Source organism: Lactuca sativa, chromosome 5 (genome assembly GCF_002870075.4).
Source record: "Lactuca sativa cultivar Salinas chromosome 5, Lsat_Salinas_v11, whole genome shotgun sequence".
Taxonomy (NCBI): domain Eukaryota; kingdom Viridiplantae; phylum Streptophyta; class Magnoliopsida; order Asterales; family Asteraceae; genus Lactuca; species Lactuca sativa.
In genome coordinates this window covers 322,078,515-322,095,919 of record NC_056627.2, presented here as the reverse complement: position 1 = coordinate 322,095,919, position 17,405 = coordinate 322,078,515, and the positions used below count along the sequence as shown (strand labels likewise).

The 17,405-nt window shown below is 34.2% G+C and overlaps 1 protein-coding gene across 1 annotated transcript; it reads right to left on the bottom strand.

Annotated features, from left to right (window-relative positions):
- Positions 1–9,555: 9,555 nt before the first annotated feature.
- On the bottom strand, positions 9,556–14,042 carry LOC111889396 (DNA gyrase subunit B, chloroplastic/mitochondrial). Its single transcript, XM_023885542.3, has 20 exons — positions 13,690–14,042; positions 13,446–13,602; positions 13,267–13,347; positions 13,076–13,189; positions 12,859–12,915; positions 12,686–12,787; positions 12,436–12,586; positions 12,256–12,332; positions 12,057–12,167; positions 11,841–11,911; positions 11,562–11,703; positions 11,387–11,485; positions 11,147–11,275; positions 10,941–11,055; positions 10,671–10,852; positions 10,478–10,594; positions 10,329–10,382; positions 10,148–10,253; positions 9,927–10,057; positions 9,556–9,817 (listed from the first exon to the last, which is right to left on the bottom strand). Exons 1-20 carry the CDS (start codon positions 13,827–13,829, stop codon positions 9,749–9,751), a joined length of 2,205 nt encoding a protein of 734 aa, XP_023741310.1. The 5' UTR covers positions 13,830–14,042; the 3' UTR covers positions 9,556–9,748.
- Between the last annotated feature and the right edge of the window lie 3,363 nt (positions 14,043–17,405).

Genomic DNA, 17,405 nt, shown 5'->3' with positions numbered 1-17,405 from the left:
GTGAAATGGTAGTAGAAATTTGTGAAGTTTGAGATATTGGTAAAGAAAAATTTACCATAGATGTGACAGGTGGAGTTTCTGGAACGACTTCTTCATCTGATCATTCATTGTGAATCACCATCTTTCTCCGTTTTACAAGCGTGCGTTGCATGTTTTTCGCAACATCTTCAGCCTGTTGTCGTTTCTTTCCTGGAGACACCGGTGCGGGAATACTGCGAATAGTAACTCCTTTACTACTCACTTCTGCTTTGCGAATTTGCTTCAGAACCCCAGACTTGGAAGGTAAAAGTTCTTTCTTCGATTTGGATAAAGTTTCTTCGGTTGGAATAACTTCATCTTGTACAGTTGGTGAGGATGAACCCTTCGCACTTTTCTTGCTAACCTTCTTCTTCTTCGATGGATTAGCAACGTCTGGTAATACGCCAGTCTGATCAGCTGTATTGATGTTTCACAAATATCTCACCAAAACTTTGTGAGTGGGAGAAACTTTGCGAAGCATCGCATCCGGAATACGAGCCACACGAGTAAAAATAGCTTCATCATCTTCGACAACTTTTGGAAATTGGTAGAAGGAAAATTCAGCAACTTCTACATCTGTCATTATTGGAATTGCTTCTTTCTCATAGACTTTCTCCAGAATTAAGCTCCAGTATCTTGCACAAGATATCCCTTTCTCCGAATTTGTGTTTTCCAGGCTTTTAACAAATTCTTTCCACAGCTGAGTTGCGTAATCGACATTGATATCATAGTATATGCCCATTACCATGGCATAGACTTCGACTCTTCCTCTATCCAAGCCGACTGATCTTCTTGTAAGGCACCGTAGAAAAATACCAAAAAGAAAATTCCAGATACATGGAAATCCAGACTTCCTGAAGTCACTTATCTTCTCCAACTCCGGTTGATGTCCCATCTCATTGAACATATGAATGATCTGTGAGTTGACAGGTTTGACAAATGGAGGGTTGTTTGGATTCTGCAAGAATTCCACAAACAAGTTCTTTGACAGTTTAACCCGTTTGTTGTTGATGAGATTGAAAGTAATCACATCCGCCGTGTGATTGTATGAAGCCGTTGAAGTAGCACAAGATAACCACACCATTGGAACGGAGAATGAACTGAACATAGCAGTTGACAACGGTGATCGTTTCAAAGCAACGATAAGCATCTTCAAGTCTTCTGGATACGCAGAAACGTTTGGATCAACTTGGTAATTGTTGCTTTGAATCTTCATTAGTGATTGAGAAAGAACCTCATCAGTGTTGGAATTTGTGGCTGCCATTGTTAGGGTTTGAAAGAAATTTGAAGTTTGGATCAAGGTGTAAGCTTTGAAGTTTTGTGAGAGTTCTTGTTTGCGTAACCGTACATAGTGTTCTTGATCCTCCTTTTATAGGTTACTCAAAATTGATTTGAAATTAAAGCGGGATACATTTAATGTTATCCGATGTGGCACCTTGAAACTCGGATCATGACTGTAAAAGATAACTATGTTTCAAAAAGTAACTGTCACATCTCCTCGAAAACCGGATAGAATATCAACCATTTTGAGTATACAGCCTGTCAAGTATCCGTTATAGAATCCGAACCGGTAAAACCCTTCGCATGGAAGCAAGGCTCTTTCACTTTTGGGATTTAAAGTGAAGTCATATGCTAGACTTGCGAAATCATTAGTCTGAGTTGGTTTTACTCAGAACCTCAAGGATTTCGTGTGTGCATTGTGCCAATGGAATAAGATAAGAATCAAGAAAATTTGGAATTTTGTGATGTCAAAAAGTTAATTTGACACGAATGCAGTAAAACCCCAGGCAAAGGTTGCTTCGTTAATCATCAAGAGAGATAATCAACAGCTTGTGTAGTTTCCCGTGAAGTACAATTGAATACTTGTAAAGAAGTATCAAAGGGTTTCTTTTATTGGACACATGGGGTGGCTTCGAAAATTTCGTTACATATCAACCTTAAAATAAGGTGAGTAATTGTAAACAAAATTAGTTGTATGACCAGTGTAGTCAGTGACAACTTGGTTGCGAATGATATTCAAAGTAACGAAGATTTTGAAAATATACTCACACTGAAATCATATTCAAAAAAAACATTTATGCTGGATCTTTTTGGGAACAAACATCGTAGTTTTCGAATGTTTGATTAAGATCACTCAAAAGAAATGAATATGATTTGGAGTATAAAAGATACTGAAGCAAAAGCTTCGTAAGATCTGGAACATGGTTCCCCGTCAATTCCTTAAGGTTTATGAAATTTTGGGTTTCACTTCTATCACGGACTCATGATATTAGATCATAAACACAGATTTGTGATTTGTCTAGGTTTTGATTGGTTTGATCAAAGACCTCAAGGACAAATCTCTTCAAAAAAAATTTGGAGTTTAAGAACTGTTTGGTTTAAAAGGATTGGATAAGAATCGAAGTGTACCTCTGTTATAATGACCAATACAGAAAACTCTTAACTCATTTGAGAAGAGTAAGGTAGCTCATTTTTACTTATGCGAATATAAGCCTTTTTGGGAAGAAATTTTCATGAGAGAATTTCATTAAGGCTTTCTTTTCACACATAGAGTCGTGTTGAGGCTTTTGGTCTACATACAGCAGCATGCTTCTAGGGACATCCTAACTAGTTTGTAAAAAAAAATTAATACCTTCCCACAGAAACACAAATGTATGACCTCTTCGCATTGTAGCCCTGTATTAACTTCTCAACATACACGGTGTATTGAACAAAGAAAACAAAAATATTTTTGTGATTTTTGAATTTTTCAAAATTAAGAATAAAAAAGAATCAAATCTTTTTGTATTTTTGATTTTTCAAAATTAAAGAAAAAAAATAAAATCTTTTTGGATTTTTGATTTTCAAAAATTAAAAAAATTATTCGTAAACGTTACCGTAGTGATTATGAGCTCAGATGCGAAAAAATGTGATTGCGAAGCCATGCGAAGCCTCTAAATGAACAGTAACCTCTGAATGATGTTGACTCTTATCTGCTGAACAAAACTTTTAGTCTTTTTTTGATGAAATTGAATTCGCATTAATCATCCCCAAACCTGCTATAATTCGAACAAATGATTTTTCATCAAGAGGTTTTGTAAAAATATCAGCAAGTTGTTCAGTTGTTTTGACAAAATGAATTTCAATATTCCCATCTTCCACATGATCTTTAATAAAATGATATCGAAGAGCAATGTGTTTTGTCTTTGAATGTTGCACTGGATTGTGACAAATGCGAATTCCACTTTGTGAATCACAATACAAAGGAATCTTTTTCATGTTTATTGCATAATCACGAAGTTGACTCTGAATCCAAATAATTTGCGAAGTACAAGCAGCCGCAGATATGTATTCTGCCTCAGCGGTTGATATAGCCACACAAGTTTGTTTCTTTGATTGCCAGCTCACTAACTTTCCATCCAATAGTTGACATCCACAAGTCGTACTTTTTCTATCCAAAGTACATCCTCCTAGATCGGAATCTGAAAAAGCTTGAATGAAAAATCCTGTTTTCGCAGGATACCAAAGTCCTAAAGAAACGGTTCCCTTTAGATAGCGAAAAATATTTTTCACTGCAGTCAAATGAGGTTCTCTTGGATTAGCTTGATATCTAGCACAACAACAAACCGAAAATATAATATCAGGTCTACTTGCAGTTAAGTACAATAAAGACCCTATCATGCTACGATACAGTGTTAGATCAACAGCAGGAGCATCTAACGAAGGAGTTAGTCTTGTTCCTACTGCCATAGGTACTCTGAGCTTTGTGCTATTAAGCATTCCAAACTTTTCAAGCAAGTTCTTCGTATATTTTTCTTGATTGATTAAGATTCCTTCCCTGTTCTGTCTTATATTTAAACCAAGAAAATTATTAATTTTTCCCATCATGCTCATTTCAAACTGACTTTTCATTAAATTTTCAAATTCAATTGACAATGCTGGATCAGTTGAACCAAAGATAATATCATCAACATAAATTTGAACAAGCATTAGATGACACCCAACTTTCTTACGAAATAATGTGGGGTCAACTGATCCTTGTTTAAATTTAAATTGTTTCAAGAAATTTGTAAGTGTTGTGTACCAGGCCCTTGGTGCTTGTTTTAACCCATATACAGCTTTGTCAAGGACATACACATGATCAGGATGCTCATTGTTTACAAATCCTGGTGGTTGTTCAACATACACTGTTTCTTCGAGTTTTCCATTTAAGAATGCACATTTAACATCCATTTGATAAACATCAAAGTCTTTGTGAGCTGCATAGGCTAAAAATATGCGAACTGCTTCAAGTCTTGCAACAGGTACAAATGTTTCTTCATAGTCAATGCCTTCTTGTTGCGAATAACCTTTAACCACTAGTCTTGCTTTATTTCGAATAATATTGCCATCTTTGTCGGTTTTGTTTTTAAAAATCCATTTTAATCCAACAATTGAAACATCAGAAGGTTTAGAAACTAATCTCCAAACCTTGTTTCGTTCAAATTCAGCCAATTCAGATTGCATAGCAACAACCCAATATGAGTGTTCCATAGCATTCTTTACAGTTTTTGGCTCTATTTTCGAAATAAAAACATTAAACATACAAAGTTCTTGGTTTTCATTCAATACCTCATTTTTCACACGAATTTGAGCTCTAGTCAACACACCTTCTTGTGGATTACCAATTACCTGTTCTTTTGGATGATTTCGTGTCCATTTCTCGAGTGGTGGAAAATTTGGATCAAATTCTAATGGTGCATCTTCATACATATCTTCATTTTCAGATCCTTCAACAGAAAAGTTATCATTAACTTCATGAAACTCTTCATTTTTATCAAGATTAATTGTCTCTGTTTCATCATGCTCCCCCTCAACATGATCTGTATCTTGATACTCCCCCTCAAAATGATATTCTTGTTGATTTTGTGAATGCTCCCTCTCAACTTGATGTTCTTTCTCCCTACGAACATTTGGTGTGCTTTCACAAGTTATCATTGATTCATCAGTATGTTTTGAGGATTCGGATGTTTGATTATCAGTAGCATTATTTTCTGCATCAATTGCCCTGTCAGGAATTCCAAAAATTAAATCATAATCAAAATCATTGATTTCAGAATTATCAATTTGAGTATTTGAATCCACAAGTATTGGTTTATTATCAAATTTAATATCAATTTGTTTAAGATAGTAATCATCAAATGTTAAATTGAAAGTTTCTTCAATTTTTCTTGTTCGTTTATTTAGCACTCTGTATGCAACTGAATTTTGTGAATATCCTAAGAAGATGCCTTCATCAGCTTTAGCTTGAAACTTGGACAAATTATCTTTGAGATTCATGATAAAGCATCTGCAACCAAAAACATGAAAGAATTTTACATCAGGTTTCCGATTATTGATTATTTCATATGGAGTAACATTGAATCTTCGATGAATGTATGATCGATTCTGAGTAAAACATGTTGTGGACACAGCTTCTGCCCAAAGATATTGAGGTAGATTCGCATATGCTAACATGGTTCTGGCTGCTTCGCATAGAGATCGATTTCTTCTTTCAACTACACCATTTTGTTGTGGAGTATATGGTGATGAGAAATTATGCTAAATGCCTTTGCTTGTGAGAAAAATGTCAAGAGTTTGATTTTTAAACTCAGAACCATTATCACTTTTAATTTTTCGTACACTCTTCTTCAGACTAATTTCAATCTTTTTGATAAAATCAATCATCGTCTGAGCAACTTCAGATTTCAACCTGAGAAAAAATACCCACGTGAATCTAGAGAAATCATCTACAACAAATAAAATATACCGCTTGTTATTTGTTGTTGCAACAGTTGATGGTCCACATAGATCAATGTGAAGAAGTTCCAATGGATCTACTATTTTTGAATCTATCACAATCGGATGACCCTTTCGATGTTGTTTTCCTTGTTCGCAAGCTGCACACAAAGAATCATTGTCAAATTTTAGTACTGGTAACCCTCGAACTAAATCTTCAGTTACAAGTTTATTTATATTTCGAAAGTTCAAATGTGACAATCTTCTATGCCAAAGCCAGCTGAGATCATTAGATGCTTTTGATAATAAACACACAGCTGGTTTTCCCACAATCGGTTTGATGTCCAGTGTAAACATATCACCATATCTTTTGGATTTGAGAAGTATTTCATTCGTCTTTGCATTTGAAATGATACTTCCTTCTTCATTAAATACAACTTGATTTCCAGTACCCACAACAAGTTGTGATACACTTATCAAATTATGTTGAAGTCCTTCAACATATGCAACTCTGTTTACTGTGAAGTTTCCATTTGTGACTTTCCCATATCCTTTCACTTGACACTTGTGATTATTTCCAAATTTGACTACTCCAGCATTTTCCAAGCTTCTGTAATCTCGCAAATTTTCCTTTCTTCCAGTCATATGACGAGAGCAACCACTATCAATGTATCATTTCATATCATATTGCTCGTCACATATCACCTGCATTTATTGAAAAAATTTAGGAACCCAAGACTTATTGGGTCCATCATTAGTAGAATGAAACAAATTTTTGGAATTTAAAAACCATGTTTTCACTTTGTTTGTAACAAAATTCATTATATCAACATCATCAGTTCTAGATATCGAGATATAATCATTCAATAATTTTGGATTTCCATTGATTGTAATCTTATCCTTCACAACATTCGCATTTTTGATAACTGGTTTCCATTTTTGAACTGGAACTTGCGAATTATGAGATGATGCACTATCAATTGAAGAATTATTTGTGAACTTATCAAATGCACTTTTGATTTGTTCTTCTGAAAACTTCCTACTTTGATATTTCTTTCCTTTCCCTTCAAACCAATGATTGATCGTACTTACATCAGATTTTCCTTTTGTGTATGAAACTTTGGTTGGTTTTGATATTGAAGGATTTGAAAATTTTGGTTGTTTTGGTGAAAATTTCATTTTGGCTTGAATTGAGTTCTTCAAACTTGATGAAGTATTCGTGAATTTGCCAACATTTTGAAACTTTTGATTATTTGCAAATTTTTGCGAATTCTCAAATTTTCGATTGTTGTCATATTTGCGAATATATGGAACCTTGTCAACAGAGTTTATTTGTTTATGAAAACTTGAATATGTTTTTGTGTTTTTATTTTGAAATTTTGATGATGTTTTTGAAATTTTGATTTTTATTTTGAAATTCTCAAATCGAGTTCGACTATTAGATGTCAACAAGTGTAAACTCAAAACCGATTAACTCAAACTCGATTCTGTGATTCGATTTCGAACTCCAATCAATTGTATTAGGACTCGATTTTCAAACAACTCTAATGAAGATATGACATAGATGAAATCGACGTCGATTCTAGACCAAATCGAAAACTAATTTGTCTTGAGCATTCGAAAGTCAAAATTTCCGATTTAATCAGTGAATAAGAACGATCGGATATTTTCTTGGGCTCAAAATGATTACACATGAACAATATTAGACATTTGAGTTTGGCAGGGCTTGATGAAATGATTTGATTGGGTTTCGAATAAGAAATTGAATGATGAACAGTAAACAATTCTTGTTTGGGCTGGGCTTCGAAATATACATCATATGAACAGTGCTCAAATCGTTTTATTCGAATGATTATTAACATTTTGAAATTAAAAAATGTTAGAAGATGATATTGATTTTAAGGATTTTGATCTAAACAAAAATTATTGGATCAATCAATGGGGTTTGAAACGGATTAGATCCAATGAAGCAAATCAATCAAAAATTGAAAAACGCAAAATACGAATCGAAATCATGGACGTTTTGGAATCCATTTGAGAATTTGAGATACATTTTTGACGAATCGAGTTCCGTTTTCAACAAACGAATCAAATTTGGAAGATCTTGGTTCTTTTGTCGGAATGAGAAAATCTCCAAATCGAACATTGTACCACCCACCATGCGAGATGTACAACTCGTTCTTCGTGTTCTTCGTGTTCTTCATCAAACCAAGAACATCTTCAAAAGAACCACCAACACATTTGGGTTTTGACTTCAAATTCAATTCAACACTTGGAGATTGTTGCTTTGGAACCCAAATTTGCTTCACGGATTTTGGCTTCACAATATATGACGATTTTTGTGAGTAAACCCGCTTGTTTTTCCGATTCATCTTCTTCTTCTTTTTCTTTCTCATCTTTTTGTATCTTGAAGACTTGATTTCATGAACAAACCCACTTTCAACAACATGAACATTTTGAGTTTGAATCAAATCTTTTGGAGTTTGATATTTGTGAATTTCTTGAACTACCGGCTTCCGATAAGGAATCATTCCTTCAAACGAATCACAAGAACACAAAATATCATCGGTTTGAACTCCAATTGAGCAAAAAACTTTTTCATCTTGAAAATCAACTTGAACTCCTTTTTCTTGAACATCAAGAACATCACATTGAACTCCATTATCAAGAACTTCAAGAAATTTAAGAGCACGAAGATCATTTGGGTCTTCAATAAGAGAAACATATTTCTTATTGAACAAATCTCTTTCTTCTCCTTCCTTTTGATTTCTACTACGAACTAATATGGACAAGGCAATTTTATTCAACCATGCAATCTTACAAAGTGGTTGAAATACCAAGCTTCCATGATCATTCTTCAAACCTCCATAAGAAACCATATTCCCCCATGAAATCAATTTGCTTAAAACCAACCCATAAAATTGATTTTCATTGACTTTGTATTTCACATCTTTAACAATCACAATCCAAGAATCATATGGCAAACCCACCATGATCACAAAAACTTGAAGATTTCTAGAGAGAGAAAGTGATTTTGAATGAGTTTTCTAGAGAGATAAAATGATACAAACAAGTATTCTAGAGAGAGAAAGTCGAATTATGGATCAAATCAAAGAAAAATTCGACTTCTAGAACACAAAAACACTCTCTAAACACGAAGATCAATGAACAATAAGAATCACCAAATCAAAATAGCCATCAAGGATCAATTCTTGATGAAAATCAAGAACACCCGCTCTGATACCAATTGATGTGGTGTTGATTATGATGGCATGTGCGGAATTAGAAAGATCTAGTGATTCATCATACAAATTCAAGAACACCAGGAGTAAATAAATCTTTGTAAGCTCTTATTAGATCTAGAAAGATTATACAAATGGAGTTGTATACAATTTCTCTCTCTAGTCTAACACTCCAAATTATTCTTTTTATAATGGGAGTCACTCACTTCCTATTTATAGGAAAGACTCAACCCATTTACACATACAAAGAGGAAAGCCTAAAACATTACATCCAAACATGACTTTGCACCCTAACAGTTGAATACTTGAGTTGGAGTAAAATCACAAAGGGTATACACATTCAAAACATATTACACAAAGAGATGTGATATGAACCTTATTGCTACTAGAAGAAATTTAGTTCATCGGGCATCACATTTCTATTGTATGTTGATAATATGCTAATTGCGTATTCTAACATGAAACAAAATAAAAATAAAAAATGAAAACACAAAGTGTCTCAATTCTAAAATGTTGAAGACGAAGGATTAGAAGCTAAAACAATCTATTACTATGGATCTTAAGGAACTCAAAAGTCTTTTACTTTTGCCATGAATCTAACACATACAAGCATAGTCATAGGTCCAAAAATGAACAAAAATCACCACCTCTCATTATCTTTCCATCTATTCGCCTTTTTTTTTCTGTACAATCATCAAATATAACACAAGAAAGAATTTGATTTCTCTCAAATAATAACTTCACTTCAATCTTCAAATATCAAGATTCTTCAAATCCATCTTCTTTGCTGTGTTTTTTATCATCTCCTTCCTCGCATCAACCTATATATATATTTTTTGTACCATACAACACATCAAACATCAGAATAAGGATAACAAGGGCATTCACGTCTTTTCCAATACACATTTGTATTTATAATTTGAATCTTACCCTGGCACCCATAAGGCTTGAAAAGGTAACATTTGCTTCTGCCATATCTTCAACCACCATTTTCTTCAAAAGCCTTGTCTTTGGGTCCATAGTAGTTTCCCATAATTGTAATGGCATCATTTCACCCAACCCTGCATTTTATACAATATTTCACTAAATGACCATTTTACCCTTAATGAAAGAAAGCTTTCCCTTTTTACAAGTTTGCTAAATCTGTTTACCTTTGAACCTTTGAATAGTATATGATGCATTTGAAGGGAAGGAACTCTGAAGGGTTTTAAGTTCTGATTCATCATAACAGTAAAATGCTTGCTTCCCCCTCTCTACCTGAAATAATCACCAAAAATAAATTATTTTTTATGAAAAGAACATTTTTATATTACTAAAAAAGAAAATACAAACCTTATATAGGGGTGGAACACCAACGTATATGCAACCTTCATCAAATAAAGCTCTCTAAAAAACATGAAAAAACACAAACTCAGGCTCTGTTTCTTCCAAAAATAAATACAAATATAAAACAAACAGATTATTATGTCTGATGATATTACCTGATATCTATAGAAAAATGTTAACAATAATGTACGAATATGAGCACCATCAACATCTGCATCAGTTAAGATGATGATTTTATGGTATCTTAGACCATCTTTTTTGAAATCCTCACCCTGAAAACATGAAAATTGAGATGAAAAAAAAAATGAAAAGTTAACAAAAGGGAAATGAAAATATAAAAATATAAACCTTGACTCCAAGTCCAAGGGCACGAATTAGGGTTTGAATCTCTTCATTCTTGTACATTGCAGCTTCATCTTTTCTTTCAACATTCAAAATTTTACCCTTTAATGGAAGAATAGCCTGAAAGTTCTTATCACGACCTTGTTTAGCACTTCCACCTGCTGAGTCTCCTTCAACTAGAAATATCTCTGCAGATTTTTTGAAAAAACTTTATTACAATATTGTTTATTTCTAATTTTACTTAAAGAAAAAAAAACAAAAGGAATTAAAGATTACCAGCTATTTCAGGATCTGTGGATGAACAATCTGCAAGTTTTCCTGGAAGAGATGACACTTTCAAAACACTCTTCTGTCTCTCCAAATCCCTTGCCCTCTTTGCTGCTAGAGCTGCCTAGTGACACAAGGGCAAATTTGTAAAAAAGTTAAAAAAAATAGTTGGATTTAGATTAGACTACATTACAATTACATAATATTTGTCATACCTTTAAAGCATTGAGGGATTTGGAGAGGATTTTGTCAAGTACATCAGGATTCAGCTCCAAGTATTCAGTAAGGAATTCTTGAAGTGAAGAATCAACAATCTTTCTCACTTCTGGATTTCCTAATCTTGTCTTTTTTCAAGAAAATGAAAAGTGGGAGAAAATTATTACTTTTTTAGTAAAGAAATGACATCATGTTTTTTATAACTGAAGAACATAGATATTTAAGAGATTAGAGATTACCTTTGTTTGGCCTTCAAACTCGGGATTTGGAAGTTTGACTGATATTACACAAGTCAACCCTTCTCTCACATGCTCACCACTTAAACTGATATCTTTTTCCTGAAGCCATGGATGGAATCAGTGAATGAATGGAATGGTTTATTCCAATGATGAACAATGGCAATGAAAATAATACCTTGATAAGCTTTGACTTCTTTCCAAGGTTATTAAGAGTTCTTGTTAATGAAGCTTTTATACCATCTATGTGGGTCCCACCATCAACTGTACGTATGCTGTTAGCATACCCAAGCATTGTATCTGAATACGCATCTGAACACCTATTCAAACCCAACCCAATTTAGATAAACATTTATCATTTTCACATTTTCTATCAAGGATTTTCATTTTGGGTAAGATTCCAATTACTTCATGTGTATGTGAAACAATAAAGAAAGAATAGTAATTAGTGAATTACCATTGGAAAGCTACATCAATAGTGGTCCCATCTGCTTCTTTTCTATAGCTCAAAATGTCATGAAGTGGTTGCTAAATCAGAAAACAATTGTCACTTACATTGAAAGCATAATAGTCATAAAGTAGGGCAAAATCACTCTTATAATTCGGTTAATTTTCCAAAGTATAATATCTTGATAAGAAAAAATTGAAAAGTATAATAGGAAAAGGCAAACACCTTATCAGCATTTAGCCACTTCACATACTCTACAAGTCCTCCAGCAAAGCAATATTCATCAGATCGACACTTCTCAGGATCATTATCCTCTTTCTTGAGAGTAATAGTTAGCTGTGAATATTTGAAATATATAAAATAATCAATTATTTACGTCAAATAAAAAAAGCACAAAATGAAGGTGTATTTATTATGGCTCTACCCCAGGGACTAGGAAAGCTCTCTCCCTGACACGTGCAGCAATAGTATCATAATCAAACTCCATTCCAGATGTGAATACTGCATTACAATTTACAAATACAATTTACAAATTCAAATAAACTACTTTCTTGAAGTTTAATATTTGAAATTAAAATAACAAAAGAATAAGAAAGGAAAGTACTTTCAGGGTCAGGCCTAAATTTTATGCGTGTTCCTGTATGTTGATCTGCATCAGGTGGAAGATCTTCATATGCTAAAGGTTTAAGAGGCTTTCCACGAATATAACTTTGATGACATTCCTTGTTATCTCTCCAAACTGTAACTTCTAATGTCTGTATGTAAGCAATAAGTATAGAAACAGATTTTGTTTATTTGTTTATCTTTAGGAATACTTTAGTATAAGAGAATTGAAAGATATGATAAATAAGCACCTCAGATAATGCGTTAACTACTGATAAACCTACACCATGTAGTCCACCTGAGACTTTATAACCACTACTGGCCCCACCAAATTTTCCACCAGCATGTAAAACCTGAATCGTTAGATTTAATATTAGCAAATCAGTCAAGTAAATATTAGAATTATGAAGAAAAGAGAACATACAGTCAACACAGTCTCCACTCCTGACTTTTTTGAGCCTGGATGTATGTCGATTGGTATCTGTAACATGAAAGTGAACAAGTAAGATGAAGGAAACAAGTTTTAAGAAGAAGATTATTGGATAATTAATCTTGAATTCAAAAGGGTTTTACTTGAATTTTAGTTTAAGCTCATAAATTAGAATCGAGTAGTTGGAATTTGAAAAGTTAGAAGTATATACCCCGCGTCCATTGTCAGTGATGCGCACTGAGCCATCTGCAAGTAGAACAATATCAACCTTTGAGGCAAATCCTGCTTGTGCTTCATCGACACAATTGTCCAATATTTCGTAAACCTGAATAAATCGATGTAAAAGAACATATTCCAGATTTACAGTAGCGAAAAATGAAGGAAATCAAGTAAGGAAGATACCAGATGGTGAAGACCACGGAAACCCGTGCTTCCAATGTACATTCCAGGTCTTTTCCTCACAGCATCTAAACCTTCTAATATCTGAAATGGGGAAGATTAAAGAATGTTGATGTTTATAACAAGAACCCATGTCAATTTTGAATTTATAAAGTATTAGGTCAAAGTATAAACGTCTTCACCTGAATATTTTCAGACCCATAATTTTCTGAACCATCTTTTTCTTTAAGGGCGTCGGCAACGGAACTTAATGACGATGACTTAAAAGCTCTTGGGGTTAGCAAAGGACTTGGAAACAAAACTCTGTTCGTCGATAGTGTCCTCGCTCCCAAATTTGACCTAAAAACAAATTACAACAACTTTATAGAATTTAACGATTAACAATGCAAACCCATTTAGTTTGGTAGCAAAGAATCAAAGTTCCACCTGGGTTTTAGGAGGACAGAGGGTTGAGAAAGGCGGACAGAGGAGATACAGAGGCTATGCGTGGGTAGCCAGAACCTTGTTGACATGATTAAACGAAGAGAATTATAATAGGTTGAATGATGAGGTTTAAGAAGAGCCATTCATCAACAGTCTGCACATGAAGTAGTTTTCACAGCTGGGTTGCGAGCAGAAGAGAAGATAACGATGGTAGCAGCAGTGGAAATGGGTGGGAAATTACAATTGTGTGTTGTTCGCCTCTAAACCCTACCTCTTTGTTTTGAACTTTGCTCTCTAAACCCTATGGTTCCAGTCCCTCTTACTACAACATTTGGTAAAGTGTTCTTTCGGAATCGAGCATATTTTTTTTGTGTCATACATATACTATATCCCTTGTTAAAATCGTTTTCTTATCCCAAACACATTCAAAATTTTAATTGTTTCTAAGGCTACCTTTAGTGGAGGACATAAAGACGCTTGGGAGCTGACGTGTCAGCTCCTTCACTTGTGAACACCGCTCCAACCTCCGATGGGTTGGTGTGACATGAAGCTGGAGACGGAAGAAAACGGGTGAGGTGATTGGTTATTCATTTGTTGACCGTTGAATTGTTACCGTTAATAATAATAATAATCACATCCACCCTTCTCTCTATATATATCACCATTTTTTATCATTTCAAACACACAAACATATTTTCAACGCAAACACTTCACCAAATAAATATTCTTTCCTCATGGATCCAAACCAAAATATTTTACCCACCCCGAACACTCCAAATGATTTGTTAGCGAACATTCGCTACAAAATACCTCACCCACCCCGAACACTCCAATTGTTATCATCTCACGTTCAACAAGAACCTCTATTCACCAATCTTTCATACCACCCACACTACTACCAACAACAACAATCACCACAATTCGTTCAACCCCAATTTCAAGCCTTTCAACAACAATGTACTCCTCACTTTCAACCCAAAACTTACCAACATCAACAAACTTCACAACCATCTCAAGTTTCATTATCTCAATCTCAACTTGTAAACCTCTTCAATGACGAGGACGACGAATGGGTTCAAGAAACACAATCAGGTCGTAGAAGGCAAAAAAAATCAAAAGATCCAACAAAAAAGAAAAAAACGCAATGGACCGAGGAGGATGAGGATGGGGAGGAAACTTTAGCTAAAGCTTGGATTTTCATATCACAAGACAGAGATGTCGGCAACGTGCAATCGGGTCAAAGCTTTTAGAATCGTGTTTTAGACTACTTCCACGCGTTATTAGGAAGGCAAACGAGTCGGACTTACGACTCAGTCAATGCAAAATGGCGTAACCTTCGAGCGACTTGCACCAAATTTAACGGCGTATTTGACAATCTTAAAAATATGCATCGAAGTAATAGCAACGATTTCAACATTTTTATCAACCGCGTTGTACCAATACAAAATTACCAACAATGGTAAAACGTTTACCAACCAAAAAGTGTGAGAAGTTTGTCGCAATGGTCCAAAATGGGTCATTTATCCAGAAACGGCGCATTCGGGATCTACCATCGGTTCCAACAAAAGGTCGAGAACATTCGAGTCGGACATTGGTGTTAACATCGACCTCAATGATGAGTTCGACACCACCGAGGGGGAGGGTCCACCGGACATCCAACTTCGTCGACCACCGGGAAGGAACAAAGCGAGAAAGGGGGCGTCTTCTAGCGGAAAATCAACCAACAAATACGTACTAGCGTAGAAAAACGACAAAGCTCTAAATTTTTTAGAAAAAAAAAATTTGGTTCAACGGAGGAACAACGTCGGCAACGATTGACACTTACCGATCTTCAAATTATAAACACGGTGTCGCAACAGAATCTCGACCGGGAAAATTTAAGGGTGTTTATGAAAATTCAACAAGAAGTTCTCGACAAATATCGCAATTAGATTCTATGTTTTTTAGTAATTTAAGTTTAATTTTCTATGTTTTTTTTATGTTTTTTTTAGTATTTTAGTTTTCATTTTTTATGTGTTTTTATGTTTTTTGAGTAATTTATGTTTAATTATGTAATGTGGTTTTAATTAATATAAAATATTTTATTATGTTTTAAATTATGTTTTTATCTAATTTAATCGTTAAAAAAAGATAATTGTGGAGTGGTGACCATTTCCTATGTCTAGTGGGTTGGTAGTGAATGTGACCTGGCGCAGAGGTGGCACCACTTTTTCGGTGGGTTAGTAGTGACTACTCCCCACAACCTAAGGCTAAAGGGAGTAGTGTCGCACTCCCTTATGAAACTGCAGTGACACGTAGGCGCCACCTCACCCGTTACCATAAAAGTGTGGTTTCATATCACACCCAATGAGTGGTGCCACACTTGGGTATTTTTTTAAATAAATAAAAGGGACCAATCAGAAGGAGGTAAGAAAAAAGAATCAATCATGTTGTTTGAATGAGTGCTCCCTTGGAAGGCCGCACTACACTCTCTACCGCACCCAGGGGGCGGTGTTTGTGCTTATGTGGCAAGAGGAGTACGGTCCATGTCGCACCCATTCTCTCTAGTCTAAGGTGTTGTTTGTTTTGAAAGTGGTCAAATGTCTTTTGACTTTTTTTCATGTCTGCGGAAGAAGACGTGGACTAAAAGTCTTTTTTTATGCATTCATACAAAAAGTGTTAATGTAAAAAGATTGTTTGTTTTTTAATTATAATGAACTTAAAACTTAAGAGATCTTGTAATAAAGGAAATCAATTAACCATGTTTTTTTCTCATATTAAAATATGAATAATTCACGCTAGTTTTTAAAAAATTGAAAAACTAACCAATTAGTAATATTTACGAACAATTTAATAGATTTATAGTGTTGTGTAAGAAAATATTAGATAATATGAAAAGGTAACATAAAGAAAAACACATTAGATTTTTTCTTAATAAGAATTGTATACTTACACGTTCACCTGATTCGCATTAATTTTCATTGTTCAAGAACAAAACCGATCCTTGAAATTAATGTTGAAACACCCAAAGCCCAAATGTTAAAAACTTAACATCTCATACATTACTAATCTATTAAAATTTATATTTGACTCAAACTTTGCCGATAATAATTTCATACAGTTTCAAACATATAATACTTTTTAAAACATTAGATAAACTATATATATTTCGATTCAAACCGGAAGGCCTCTTACTTATTAAAGTTGATATTTTTAAAAGCATAAAGGATTGTTTCGATGAATGTCTTACAATATTTGTCACACCCCAAAACCAAGAACGGCGGAAACGTTCTTGGGCGGAGGACGTCATGTAAAGTATCACAACATAGTATAACAGTAAATAAGCAAACAACATCATCCATTGCATTAAATATATAATTTTAATACAAGTGTGTTCTGTACAGTTATAGACACCAAAAATGTAAATCAAAATAATTAGATGAGTCTTGAATGCGCTCCATCTTCTCAAAAGCTGGCATCGGTATCTGTCTACTGTCGACCTGAGAATACAAGTTATTTTGAAAGAGTTTATCAGCATTAAGCTGGTGAGTTCATAAGTATTTTAGTGTCGGTGTTTGTTATCAAAACGTTTGAACATGGTTGTGAGTATGAGTTGTAAAAGGTATGTAATCGTTTGTAAGTGTTTGTAAAAGTTTGAATCTCCTAGAAAAACCTATATTTTCTAATAAAGTAGTCTTCTACCAAGGCGTAACTGTTTCGTATGTTCGTTTGTTGTAAAA